This window comes from Sycon ciliatum, chromosome 7 (assembly GCF_964019385.1).
Source record: "Sycon ciliatum chromosome 7, ocSycCili1.1, whole genome shotgun sequence".
NCBI classification, from domain to species: domain Eukaryota; kingdom Metazoa; phylum Porifera; class Calcarea; order Leucosolenida; family Sycettidae; genus Sycon; species Sycon ciliatum.
This window is the reverse complement of record NC_088649.1, coordinates 6,079,661-6,091,827: the sequence shown is the minus strand read 5'-3', so window position 1 is coordinate 6,091,827 and position 12,167 is coordinate 6,079,661. Positions and strand designations below refer to the sequence as shown.

At 45.2% G+C, this 12,167-nt stretch overlaps 2 protein-coding genes across 2 annotated transcripts; both read right to left on the bottom strand.

The window, feature by feature from the left end:
* Positions 1 to 2,369: 2,369 nt before the first annotated feature.
* LOC135821541 (uncharacterized) lies at positions 2,370 to 5,311 on the bottom strand. Its single transcript, XM_065334538.1, has 8 exons — positions 5,285 to 5,311; positions 5,035 to 5,132; positions 4,333 to 4,670; positions 3,841 to 4,027; positions 3,409 to 3,612; positions 3,178 to 3,255; positions 2,835 to 2,942; positions 2,370 to 2,527 (listed from the first exon to the last, which is right to left on the bottom strand). Exons 1-8 carry the CDS (start codon positions 5,305 to 5,307, stop codon positions 2,370 to 2,372), a joined length of 1,194 nt encoding a protein of 397 aa, XP_065190610.1. The 5' UTR covers positions 5,308 to 5,311.
* Positions 5,312 to 7,194: 1,883 nt separating this feature from the next.
* On the bottom strand, positions 7,195 to 8,405 carry LOC135821540 (uncharacterized). The gene is made up of 4 exons (XM_065334537.1): positions 8,298 to 8,405; positions 7,850 to 7,992; positions 7,409 to 7,626; positions 7,195 to 7,268 (listed from the first exon to the last, which is right to left on the bottom strand). Exons 1-4 carry the CDS (start codon positions 8,307 to 8,309, stop codon positions 7,195 to 7,197), a joined length of 447 nt encoding a protein of 148 aa, XP_065190609.1. The 5' UTR covers positions 8,310 to 8,405.
* Between the last annotated feature and the right edge of the window lie 3,762 nt (positions 8,406 to 12,167).

The following is a 12,167-nucleotide window of genomic DNA, read 5'->3' as shown; positions in this document are numbered from 1 at the left end:
GTTTTTCATTAGCTTTTAATAATAGCATGTTCATTCACATTCTTCATCATTTGTGAGAACTAGACCTGGTCTAGTGAGAAGCCATCAGACAATCGGAGATGGAGAACTGTGTATCCCAGGATACTCAATTGCACGACGTGATCGTGGTAGACAGGGTGGTGGCGTAGCCATCTACTACTGCTCCACACTTCCGGCAAGACCGCGTCCTGACCTAAGCAAAGAAAACGTTGAAATCATATGGCTTGAAGTCAAGAGCAAGTCCGGACCTCACCTACTTGCATGCGTCTATCGACCGCCAAATGAGCCAATCGCCTACTGGACTCAGATAGAGCAAGAGCTTGAGCGGGCGTCCCAAGTGACACCGTCGATGACCCTACTCGGTGACTTCAACGCTGATGTATGCCAAGATAGTCATCAGGTGCACCACTTGCTTGATCTCTGCGACGTATATGGCCTGAAATATCACATTTTCTTACATGACACGTGATCGTTGCCGGGGCCATGGCCAATAGGTGATCTTCCCGCCGCGGGCATAATCAGGCCATCAGGACCGTTTGACGTCATTTCGGGAATGTTCGGACCGTTTGACGTCATTTCGGGAATAATTTTTCGACCTTTCAACCTTTCCACCTTTGACCTTCCCTAATAATATTATGTTGCTTCGCGATGTAAGAAATCAAATCAAACACGCTCTGTCTGTCATGATGGCTGAATCTTGCCCTTGCCTGCAGCCCTCGGGCCTACGGCCCTTGGGCTGCAGGCTCGGGCAAGATTCAGCCATCATGACCTTCTGAGCGTGTTTGATTACATACATCTTCCCAACACGTGTCACACCAGAGCATCCCCATGGAACTGTGATCGACCTTGTTCTTTCAGATCCCACCAACGTCTCCGCTTGCAGTGTTATTCCCTGTGACATCAGCGACCATTTCCTGGTGAGAGCGCATCTCCATCTCATCACTGCGCAAACTACTAGTCCTGCACCTCGCATCACTCGCCATCTACAGGGTAGGACTAAAATTAAGGGACAAGCTTATCTATTTTTGCAGATTTTCTTTCATAAAAAAAGAAACGTCACAGCCAAGCCTTCGTACGTGGCCGCGTCGCAGCGGTCCGCGATACCGACCGGGAAGCTCGTTGCCTGGTGTAGGACACTTGGCCGTGGCCATTGCAAGGTCAGACGGATGAGCAACCTGAATCAGTCGCATGAAGTACACACACTGTACGAAGTAGTCTGGTGTATGTACCGTATGCATACCGTATTTTTCTTATCTCGTCTAGAGAGAATTTGTTGAAGGAGAAAAATTAATAATGATACGAACTGATTGTGATTATGCATTGCGCCAACTGCAATTACCGGTAATTATTTAGATGGTTCTTCCTCCGTCTGTTGGCTCTGGTAAAAGAATTAAAAGAGCTTTGTCGTTGGCAGATGTCAAGCCTAAGAACATCGTGGTAGCTTTGCAGTTGATGCTGTGCGAGTTGCAGGACTGTCTGCCTTGGAGCTTGAAATGGAGCTGTGCTTTTTCGATTACCCGAAAATCTGGCATTGTTATGGAGCGGCGGAAGTTTTTGATGCAAGATATGTGTGGCCGTGACGCACCAGTACATGAACTATATGCAGGGAAATCATTGTATGAATAGGCGCGAGGCGTCAGACACGTCTCCTGGAGAAGGGACCATGCTGAACATGCAAACGTACCAGAATTGTCCCATTGCCAGAGAATCACCTCAATTCATGTGCCTGATATCTGAGGATTTTAACTCGTGCTGCTTGAGAATTGGTCTACTCGATGCGGTGCAAGAGAGCATAGCAACATATCATCATGACTGTCATGATTTGTGGCCAGACATAATAGGGCCGTGAAGCAAGAGGAGATGTGCGAAATGATAGGCACATTAATTTCGCCTGCAGACTTGCACAACAGTATATTTCCAAGATCGTCTTTGCCGCAAGTGGATATGCGTTTTGTGGAACGAATGGTCAGTATACAGCGCGAGTCGCTATTCGATCGCTATGCCGCGACTTGGCCCACACATATCAATTATTGATATTGTAATCGCATAGCCTCTATTGGTGTCCAGCTGCCGACTGAAGGGATATGGCAGGGCTATTGGAACCGTCAATTCTACTTGATTGCAGGAGACATTTAACGAACCGCCAACCCTCAGTTTGTGGATTGTACCCTCCCAGCACTCCCATCACTATCAGCATTAGGTGTATACAGTACTAGCAGTCAAGAAGGAAAGAAACGATGTGTTCGTCTTTATCTCTCTTCATTATCATTCCTGCAATCTAGTCACGTGGGGACATAAGTCCACGTGTCGATGGCATGGATACGGCATACGCACCAACGCCCAAGCATGCATCACCAATCGTTCACACGACAATGCCTGCAGTATGTTCTCATGTCGTGCGTACTGCAAACATGGTGAAACACATGAGAGCAGTTGTTGTTGCGGCACGGCTTGGTCGGTAGCTGCGGAAATGCGCAGCTGGGGTTACAGCACTTAGGCTGCTGCGGACCTACAACACACATAAATACAAATACACACACACACACAAACATGCACACACACACACACACACACAAACATGCACACACAGTGTTGTAGCCTAGCATAATATTACTAATGCAAGAGAACACAATTTTTACCATTCTGCAGGTGCAACATATGCGAAGAAAAATAAATTACAAGCTACAGGACATGAACAAACCCGAAAGCTTTATTTGATTATTTCACAAATGAACGATGAACTCTGTCACCTCGATGCCGATTTAAAACTGAAATAGGGAAAATTGTGAGGATACTGCAAACAAAAACGAGCATACCTGTATTGCATCTTGTCCTTTGCTGTAGCCTATCTGTTGCGAATACTGGTACAGACGTAGCAGGCATTGGATACAACGTGGCTCCTGCAGAGTGAAGTAAACGCGCAGCTGTAATATGTTGACACACACGAACACGCAAGCACATACGTACACACACACATACATACACACCCACACACACAAACACATTAGCATGATTTTGCTCTCATGGGGCAGCTGGACACAAAATCAAAACATGATATGGATGAACAGATACTTATTATAGATTATTGGAGTGGATTACACCGAGCAACACCAATGGCTGTACAGTGTACAGATGCACACTGAAGACATCGCCACTTACGTTCGGGAGCTGCAGCCTGTTGTATTGAACTACTTCCCGTCAATGCTGTCAATGTGACGGAACCAGGTCTTGTCGAGGCTGTAAGAAATGTTTGAGGCATAAATTGGCAAGGAAAATAACGCGTGAATTATAATAGGGGGGAAACGTACATCTAGAACGTACAAGAAAATGTAATTAAGTGGGGAAGGCAGCAAATGAAATTAACTGGGGAAAGGAAAGCCTACCACACACCTTTCTCACGCTGTTGAGCTTGTAGGAACTGCCTCCGCTCAGTCTCTCCGGAAACTCCGACACGACACCTGAGGTGTCTTTCGACTGCAGGTCGACCACGCTTGGCATGCCCTGACTCCAAGGCTGGATCAGGGACAGCAGTGCTATGTGTTTCGTGCAGTCTGCGCCTGGCGCTAAAGTGTTGGTTCAAGGTGAATGAAGACGCTGTGCAGGAAATCATACAGAATAGCACAAACAGTACTCTATCGGCTTTGGATAGCTAGCTATTTAGACTTGTTAGGTGGCATTTGCGGAACTCAAGTGACTGGCCAGGCCTATTACATCAAAGTCTAGCGAACAACAAACCTTTATGAAACCAGCTCACTAGCACACACAAGATCCATATCTGCGGAATCGACAATTTTTTATCTTGATTAACGACACTATACATACCCTCTTGGATAACCAAGCCAGACTCATCAGTGGGCAGACTTTTCGCAAGTTCTTCTGACAGCTTCTCCAGTTGAGCGCAGAGATTTTTTAGAGCACTTGAGTCTGTACAGACGAAGGTCTGTGCATCGATTACTTTGAGCATGTTTCGTGCTTGCCTTGCAGAGAGTTGGTTTTGTTGCTGTTGTGTCTGTACAAAAGGAAAGTAGTCGCAAATTTAAAAAAAATTAATAGAAAGATCAGAATTGTCGGAGAATATAATGTACAAGTTTTCAAACGTTAATTATGCAATAGGCGCACTCATATCACAGTCATAGCAACGGATATAATGTCCCATGCTATCATAGCGCGCCTATAGTTTCACGCAATGCATTATTATTAAGATTATTGTCTCCACGTAGCCTTTGTAAAAATGTTACTCAATGATTTTCTTTCAGGCGATTATATGCAAGGGAAAAAGGCTCAAAAAGCACAACAAGCTATAAACAAACTTACCCTGTGTAAAGGAATTTCATTTGAAACTGGATCTGACAGCTGGGCTCCAACTTCATGCGAGTTGTTCACCTGCTCGGGCACTTCCAAATCTTCTGAATGAACCTCACCATCTCCAAGATCGATGTCTAGTGTCATTTTGGGGCTGGAGCGGTACGTCTCGGGCAGCGACTCCCAGCTGCAGCCGGGTACATTCTTGAATACGGCAAACATATGTTTGCACGGTAGGGCTCTCAGATTCCAGTCCTCGCAAGAACATGAGGGTGTTTCAAAGCTAACGAGACGAGTCCTCCCAAATGACTTGACATTATACTGGTGATCCCCAACAGCTTCAACATTCTCTACAGGGAAAGAGGAGAAAATAATGATAAGTAGTTCTTAAAGGGATTGGTGCATGGGTGACTCAATATGGACTTTCTTAAGTTCCTTTTGCTAGAATACATGTGAAACCGTGACAGATTTTCATACATCCATGACCTGCACAGCACAAAAGTGGAGCGAGGCTTGTTTGTTGCAACTCTGAGATCAAGGAGATGCATATGCAGTACAGATTATGGACAATATTTCAAACCAAAGCCTACTAGGTACAATGAACATGAGGCCTGGCGATCGGTCAGAGCGTGAAGCGTTATAATAACGAACAATTACAGCGAAAACAGGCTCTCGTTACCTCGTTTTGTGGGCACTCAACAAGGAAAGACCTACCTGGCAAGTACTCCTGAGAAGACTGCTCGCGTTCCATGCAGTGCAGGATGACATTCCTGGGCCGGTCGCGTAGGTATACGGGTACGTAGTCGTTGTACCTGAAGAAACACAACGCAAATAACAGTTCCCGTACAGAGGTAAAGCAGTACATGTACTGTACATTGGGTGTCCAAACAGAGGAGTTGGGGTGTACAATTTAGATGCCAGTGACGTGAAATGTGGATATGGTCATAACAGTGAAGACGTTTACCTTCGGAAGGAGCTCAGCTGCATGATATTCTTCTTCAGGTTCTTATCTCGCTGCTCAGGTAGGAACTGCTCAATAATGATGGTAAAGGTATCACTAAGCGTCCTTTTCTTGCCGTTGTTACTTTTAAGGAAGGCATATTTGAGGACCTTTCAAAGAAGACAATCAGATAAGAATAGATATAATTGTGAGAAAAGAGAACATGTTTGTATTGACACGAATAATTGCCTTACATCTAAGAAACAAACACTCGGTGACATACTAGTAGTCAATCTCGGATGTAACTAGATAAACACAGGGACATGTGCATGTGCACAGTCCGGCTTAATCCGCTATGCCAAATATGCGAACCTTGTTTTGGGCCTCGATCCCATTGTTCGTAAACACGTTGTGGTGGTATTCACGCTCTGTCCATGCCCTGGCCCACCGCTGTATGAAATAGAACACAATACCGAACACTCTCAGATACAACCAAGTACATTCTACCCTCCGAGCCATCCAACTCCGGACACACTAATCAATAAAAACTAATCAATCAAAATTTAATAACTATTCCTACTACTACTACTACTACTACTACTGCTGCTACTACTACTGCTGATCTTCGCCTTTATTTGAAAACAAACCGGGTGTCAGAAAGAAGAAACTGAAAACCAAATGGTATGTGCGCTTCCGAATATTCCCGTGCTCTAAAGAGCATTGTTCAGCACATTGTCGAGAAGCAGCCAGAGCTTAGTTATGCAATATGCAATAGTAATGTCGCATTTGCGCTGCAGGATCTCTAATATAATAATAATAACACAAATGTACCTCTGGGATTGAGAGCCATTTGGAATTCAGCCAACTTCGCACGTGCTTATTGGCGCACCACACATCAAGACTACGTAGCTTTGATTCCGCTTCACGGTAGTGTCTGAAACACAGGAGCAAATCCATGGTATTATACGCACATACCACAAAGCATTTGCAACATCAGGGGAACTCAAAACTTGAATTAGCGAAAAACTCTACAAATGCAAAGGCTCAAGATGTTCAATCTCATACTTTTCTGGAGATTGCCCCGCCTCTCGACACGGTGAAGCATAAGCCAATTGTCGCAAGCTTTCTAGCAGTGTTACGGCTTCATCATCACTTAGGCCGTGGGAACGGTCTTTGGTCCAGCGCTGCCAAGCCTGCTCTCTGTGGAAGTCACAGAGAAATATCCTCCCTCCAGGGAAAACCTATAGTTCCATCAAGCACACAAAGATACGTAGAAACATGCGAATACATGCGGAAAATAAGATTGCTGGAAAAATAATGACCTTCTACTACTAGAAGAACTCTGATGGTGAGCCAAGGAAAAATTTGGAACATGGAAAGTGTGGGCACTTGTCAGTTTTGTGCTAGATTGTGCACGTCTGACTGTTAAAAATCTGGTTTAGTTGGTGGACTCGATCGCATAACTCGTGCCCACAATTCCATGTTACAAACTTCAAATATTACTTAATCATTGGTTTGAGGGAAAGATGCAAGCGGGAAAAGTCAGAAGAAAAATTACTGTCACCACGAGGACCTCCTACTCATTTATTTTTTAAATTCTCATATGGTAATCATACCTAACCAACAACCATAGCTTGCTTGGTGATGCCAACGCGAACAAGCTTATAATAATGAAAACAATAACCGTACTGAACTATGCACAAAGGTGAGCCGGTTTAATATTGCACACACCTCCAAAAATTCTAAATAAATCAATCTAATTACCTCCTCCAGTGCAAGCATCTCAGCCTGGGAATAATCCGTCATAAAGAATTTAGGTTTCCAAGACGGAGTCCGTTGCTTGATTATAGTGAGAGCTTCAGCTATATCAGCGTGTTTCTCGGATTGCACACAGAATTCTACACACAGTGAAATTAAACCAGACAGGAAAACTGCTATTCCTTTGCAAGACTTAAAAAAGGTGAAAGAAGACTCATGTTCTTTGAGGGTGCCAAGCCCAAAAAGACAACTGAGAGGAACCATGAATCATGAACAGTAATTGAAGTCTTGTGCTCTCCATCATTCCAAGCCAAAAAGACAACTGAGAGGAACCATGAATCGTGAACAGTAATTGAAGTCTTGTACTCTCCATCATTGCAAGCCACTTACCTGCCACAACGATGTGGCCTGTATTAGTGTGCACAACCAGGAAAAACAAGGCCAGGTCATAGCACGTTGTGCGGTATGTAGCGTCCATAAGAACGAGCTCGCCATACTTTACTAGAAGCTCTCTTTGCCATACCTCCTGGTGTATTACCAGGAGGCGTGAAGAGGCTGGCACGGGATCCACTAGCGGTTCGTCATCACCGCCGCCGCTGCCCTTATACCTGTGTCAGAAATTTACAACATCACAAGGTTTACAACAAGTCTCTGTCAGAAAGGCAAAAGTCGCTTACCAATGTCAGTGGCCAACAAAGCTTTGTTAGGGCATTCCGGCTGTTGTTAATTTTGGTACTGCTCTGAGCCCACGCACTTACAATCAGCACTTGCAAGGAGCAGTTGCAGGCATATTAAATAGATACTAAATAGCATATAATTATTATAATGTACCTTCCATCACTGGGTTCCAAGTCACTTTCAGCTTCCAAGGAAAGAGCTGGTGCAGCACTGCACTCTGATGGTTCTGAATCTGGCACATATGGCCGGAACTGCATAAGCGCAGGTGGGCGGGGGGACTCAGACCATGCCTTCACCTGGAAGGAAAAGAAAACAGGTGGATCGGTACTCCTGTAAAACCACTAATGTTAACGAACACTTAAGGTTATGTGCAAAAATGTACGTATACAGTCATTACATTTCACCTCGTTGCGTTGACCAACAAAATGCAGAGATCGCTAACTTTAATTGACGTTCAAATATCAGGTCTTCCAGTATTGATTTTATTCTTCGCGAAAATATTGTAGTATCGCTTGAATTGGGAAATGTCTGATGTAACCCAAGCAGGTTAGAATTGATAACAGAATGCACGAACACCGTTTCTCTTCGTATCCATACTCACCTTGTGAGCCATCTGAGTCTGGTCCAGTCTAGATTGCTGCAGCTTATGGGTAGCCAGGGCTATGTGGGAGCGGATGTCCTTTAGCTCTGGGTGGTACGCCCGGCCAAATTCCTGGGCAGTAGACAATGCATATCCGACATAGGTCGTATTAAAGGAGATTGCCTTCCCTTTATCACAGGAAGTTATCACGTGCATTAACTACCGTCTAACCACAATGGTCAGTGCACAGCAACAAGAATGCGTACAGAAAGCTATCAAGTGACTATTGGGTGATTGAGCACTGAAGATTGTTCTCTATGGAAGTACTTACATGCCTATAGTCCACTTTGAACATGGTCTGGATAGCCCGGCCATCTCCTAGACCACTCTCGACGAGTTGGAGAATTCGGTCGATAACCGACTGACTGAGTCTTTGGCTGAGCTCGCTGGCGAGTTTACCTTTCTCGGTAATGACATCATGACCACTGTGACTACCCTCAGTTGGGTAGCTCACGATAAACCTAGTGGGCATGCACATACGTGAAAGACTTTTTATTGGTGATTCTGCAGAGCTACGTACATTACACATACTATGGTACCATACAACTGGGTTAATTGGCCTACGTACCTTACATGGCAAGTGTGGCATTCATACATGAACTACCGATCACTGTACACAATCAATTACTTTCGCACTATGACATAAAAAGGTATGTTATAATGTTAGTATAACTCACCGATCGCACACATTGAGTTTGGACAGGTCGCCAGCATCGAGAGCAGCCAAAATAGATATCTTAAGCTCCTTCACTTTACCCGCTTTTGCTTTTACCAAGGCGGAAGCAGAAAGACCAGTTGAGTCAACCGAATAAGCGGGGAGTCGCAGAATGCGACGAATGTTGCACGATGCCTCACATCCAATTTTTCTTGTCCCTATAAGAATTACAGGGCATACCACAGTGACATCAACATGCAGTACAACTATAAGCTGGGTGCATTACTGCTGGATAGTGGCAAAGATTCCTTATTCGTATCTTTGTATAGCAGTTGACATGATGACATGTAGAACAACAATTAAAAAAAACCGATGCCTAGCTTTACAGCAATGTGCACCAAAAAGATAACCATGACTCTGGGTATGCTTCTGACCTTGGAGTTTTATCCTCTTCTTCTTCTTCTTATCAGCTGAGGCTTTGGGGTAAGAATGATCAGATGCTGAACTCGTTACATCATCAGAGGACTCGGTGGATTTTGTGGTGTGGCACCTGTAATGTTACCGACACAACAACACTTGGTCACTGACAAAGGTGATGCAAAAGAATCAAGAGATAGTACAACTGTTCTCATTGATAACTAGCAATTGCATGAAATAGATCACATTCAGATTCTTCCTGCCCATTTAATTCCATTACCTGTGCTTCCCAAATTGACATTCTAGTATGCGAAAGCCACAGCAGACGAACGGAACTCCATCAAAAGGAATCGGTGCACAGCTCGTGCCACGTTCCTGGCTCCATATGAACCCCTTTGGACGCAGAATGGCCTCCTTGAAGATCTCTTCAACACTGCAACATTTGTGGACATAGCACACATACATGTACGAGACGTTATAATTATACCAGCAGTCATTACTGTTAATCCAGTGACGACGCTATGTACACTGCAAAGATATGCGTTGGAAAATGGTTAGTTATGTGTTGGAATACAGTGGATGTGAGGTATTCTTGCTCAACAGGGAATCAAATTAGAGCCTAATTCCCAAAACATGATTCAGCACCCTGGGTGTAAGGTTTCGTACCCTGCTCAACGAACTAACAGACAGCATGACCATCAATTTTTTTGATGCATCCTTGCCATACTTCGTTCCAATGTTTCTAATACCGTAATGTCGCGTATAACAGCAAACCGGGGTCCAAACCATGCTTCTATTCAAGTTATGCTTCTATTCGAAATATGCTTCTACGTCAACATCATTCTGCACTGTGCAGTGGATACTGCCACGCATGTACTCGCACATGTACTTTACAGGGAGCGGCTTCTATTCAAACCAACTGTGTTACAGCGGGCTTCAAAAAATCGGCTTCTATTCGAGTCATGCTTCTATACAGGTCATGCCTTTTATACGCGACACTACAGTATGTGGGATGGGTGCAGTGGATATCAAAACTAATTTATAATCGTCCCGCTCTATGCAAGTGTGAATGCATTTACGTGTATCCGCTAGCAGGGCTGTAATGCACTGTGCACTACTGTAGGGCAATGCACACTGCATATTCTTCTCTTCAAAACCTATGAATTATACGACTCACTGCTCCTTTGGAACCAACATAAACACGATGAAGACAGCATTTTCGTGCTCCGTTTTGGTGGGTCTTACCTGTTTGATAAATATGGTGGCACGGTAAAGACACACCTGGCAAGATGGCGGTAAACACACGCCTGCCCACACACGCTCTCTAGGCTGCAAAGTTCTGGCACAGAGCTCTCCTTCTCACCACCACCACCATCAGTTCGCGCCTGGCGCCTGGTCGATGCATGGTTGGCGGTATCCGGCATAGCAGGCTGGTACATCAAGTAGTGCATGGCACATAGCAGATGACACAGCAACGACATAGCTCGATTGCGACGTACGTTTCGTCCCCGCTGGACTCATCAGGCAATCTTCTTCTTGGATGTCTTCACACGGAGCTTGACTCGGGAGAATGAATTTGAAGACACCACTGCAGCTGTACTTATGGTTGATAAATATGGTGGCACGGTAAAGACACACCTGGCAAGATGGCGGTAAACACACGCCTGCCCACACACGCTCTCTAGGCTGCAAAGTTCTGGCACAGAGCTCTCCTTCTCACCACCACCACCATCAGTTCGCGCCTGGCGCCTGGTCGATGCATGGTTGGCGGTATCCGGCATAGCAGGCTGGTACATCAAGTAGTGCATGGCACATAGCAGATGACACAGCAACGACATAGCTCGATTGCGACGTAGACCCGGGTGCTCGAATGAGACACAGGGTGCCAAAACAGAAACAGCTTGAAATTGTACCTAAACTTATTCCGATTTCGTTTAGTTTTCACAAATACCATCAACATACGGCCCGCTAACGGTATGCCAAATTTCAGCTCTGCCCGTAAACGGTTTTTGAAATACTCGCGACCCACTTTTTGTTGGGTCCTTGATTCGAGGATGTGGGTCTACGGTACGGTGCTGCCAAAGAACTGCTGAATCTGCGGCTCCGCTGACCATCTTGCTCTCAAAAACGAAGTAGTAAGTTACTACTCCCTGCCCTCAACTGCCATAACAAGCGTAGACGATGGTAGACCTGTGTGCTTGAATCGGAGACGATCTGACGAGTTCGCTGTTTCTGATTCGAGCACCCAATTTTCAAATAAAAAATCCGAAGGAAATACGACAATTTTACTGCGTACTGTAGGCTGTGTTGTAGCGCACCCAGGTTCTGAATTCCTGCTGGGTGGGTCAAGCCAGACTCTCTTCCCTGTTCCATCGCCTCTCCAAAAGTATATTCTGACATTGTTGAGATTTACAGATGAGAAATTGCACACCTGTCAAATCGTTTCTGATTCGAGCACCCGGGTCTACGTTTCGTCCCCGCTGGACTCATCAGGCAATCTTCTTCTTGGATGTCTTCACACGGAGCTTGACTCGGGAGAATGAATTTGAAGACACCACTGCAGCTGTACTTATGGTTGATAAATATGGTGGCACGGTAAAGACACACCTGGCAAGATGGCGGTAAACACACGCCTGCCCACACACGCTCTCTAGGCTGCAAAGTTCTGGCACAGAGCTCTCCTTCTCACCACCACCACCATCAGTTCGCGCCTGGCGCCTGGTCGATGCATGGTTGGCGGTATCCGGCATAGCAGGCTG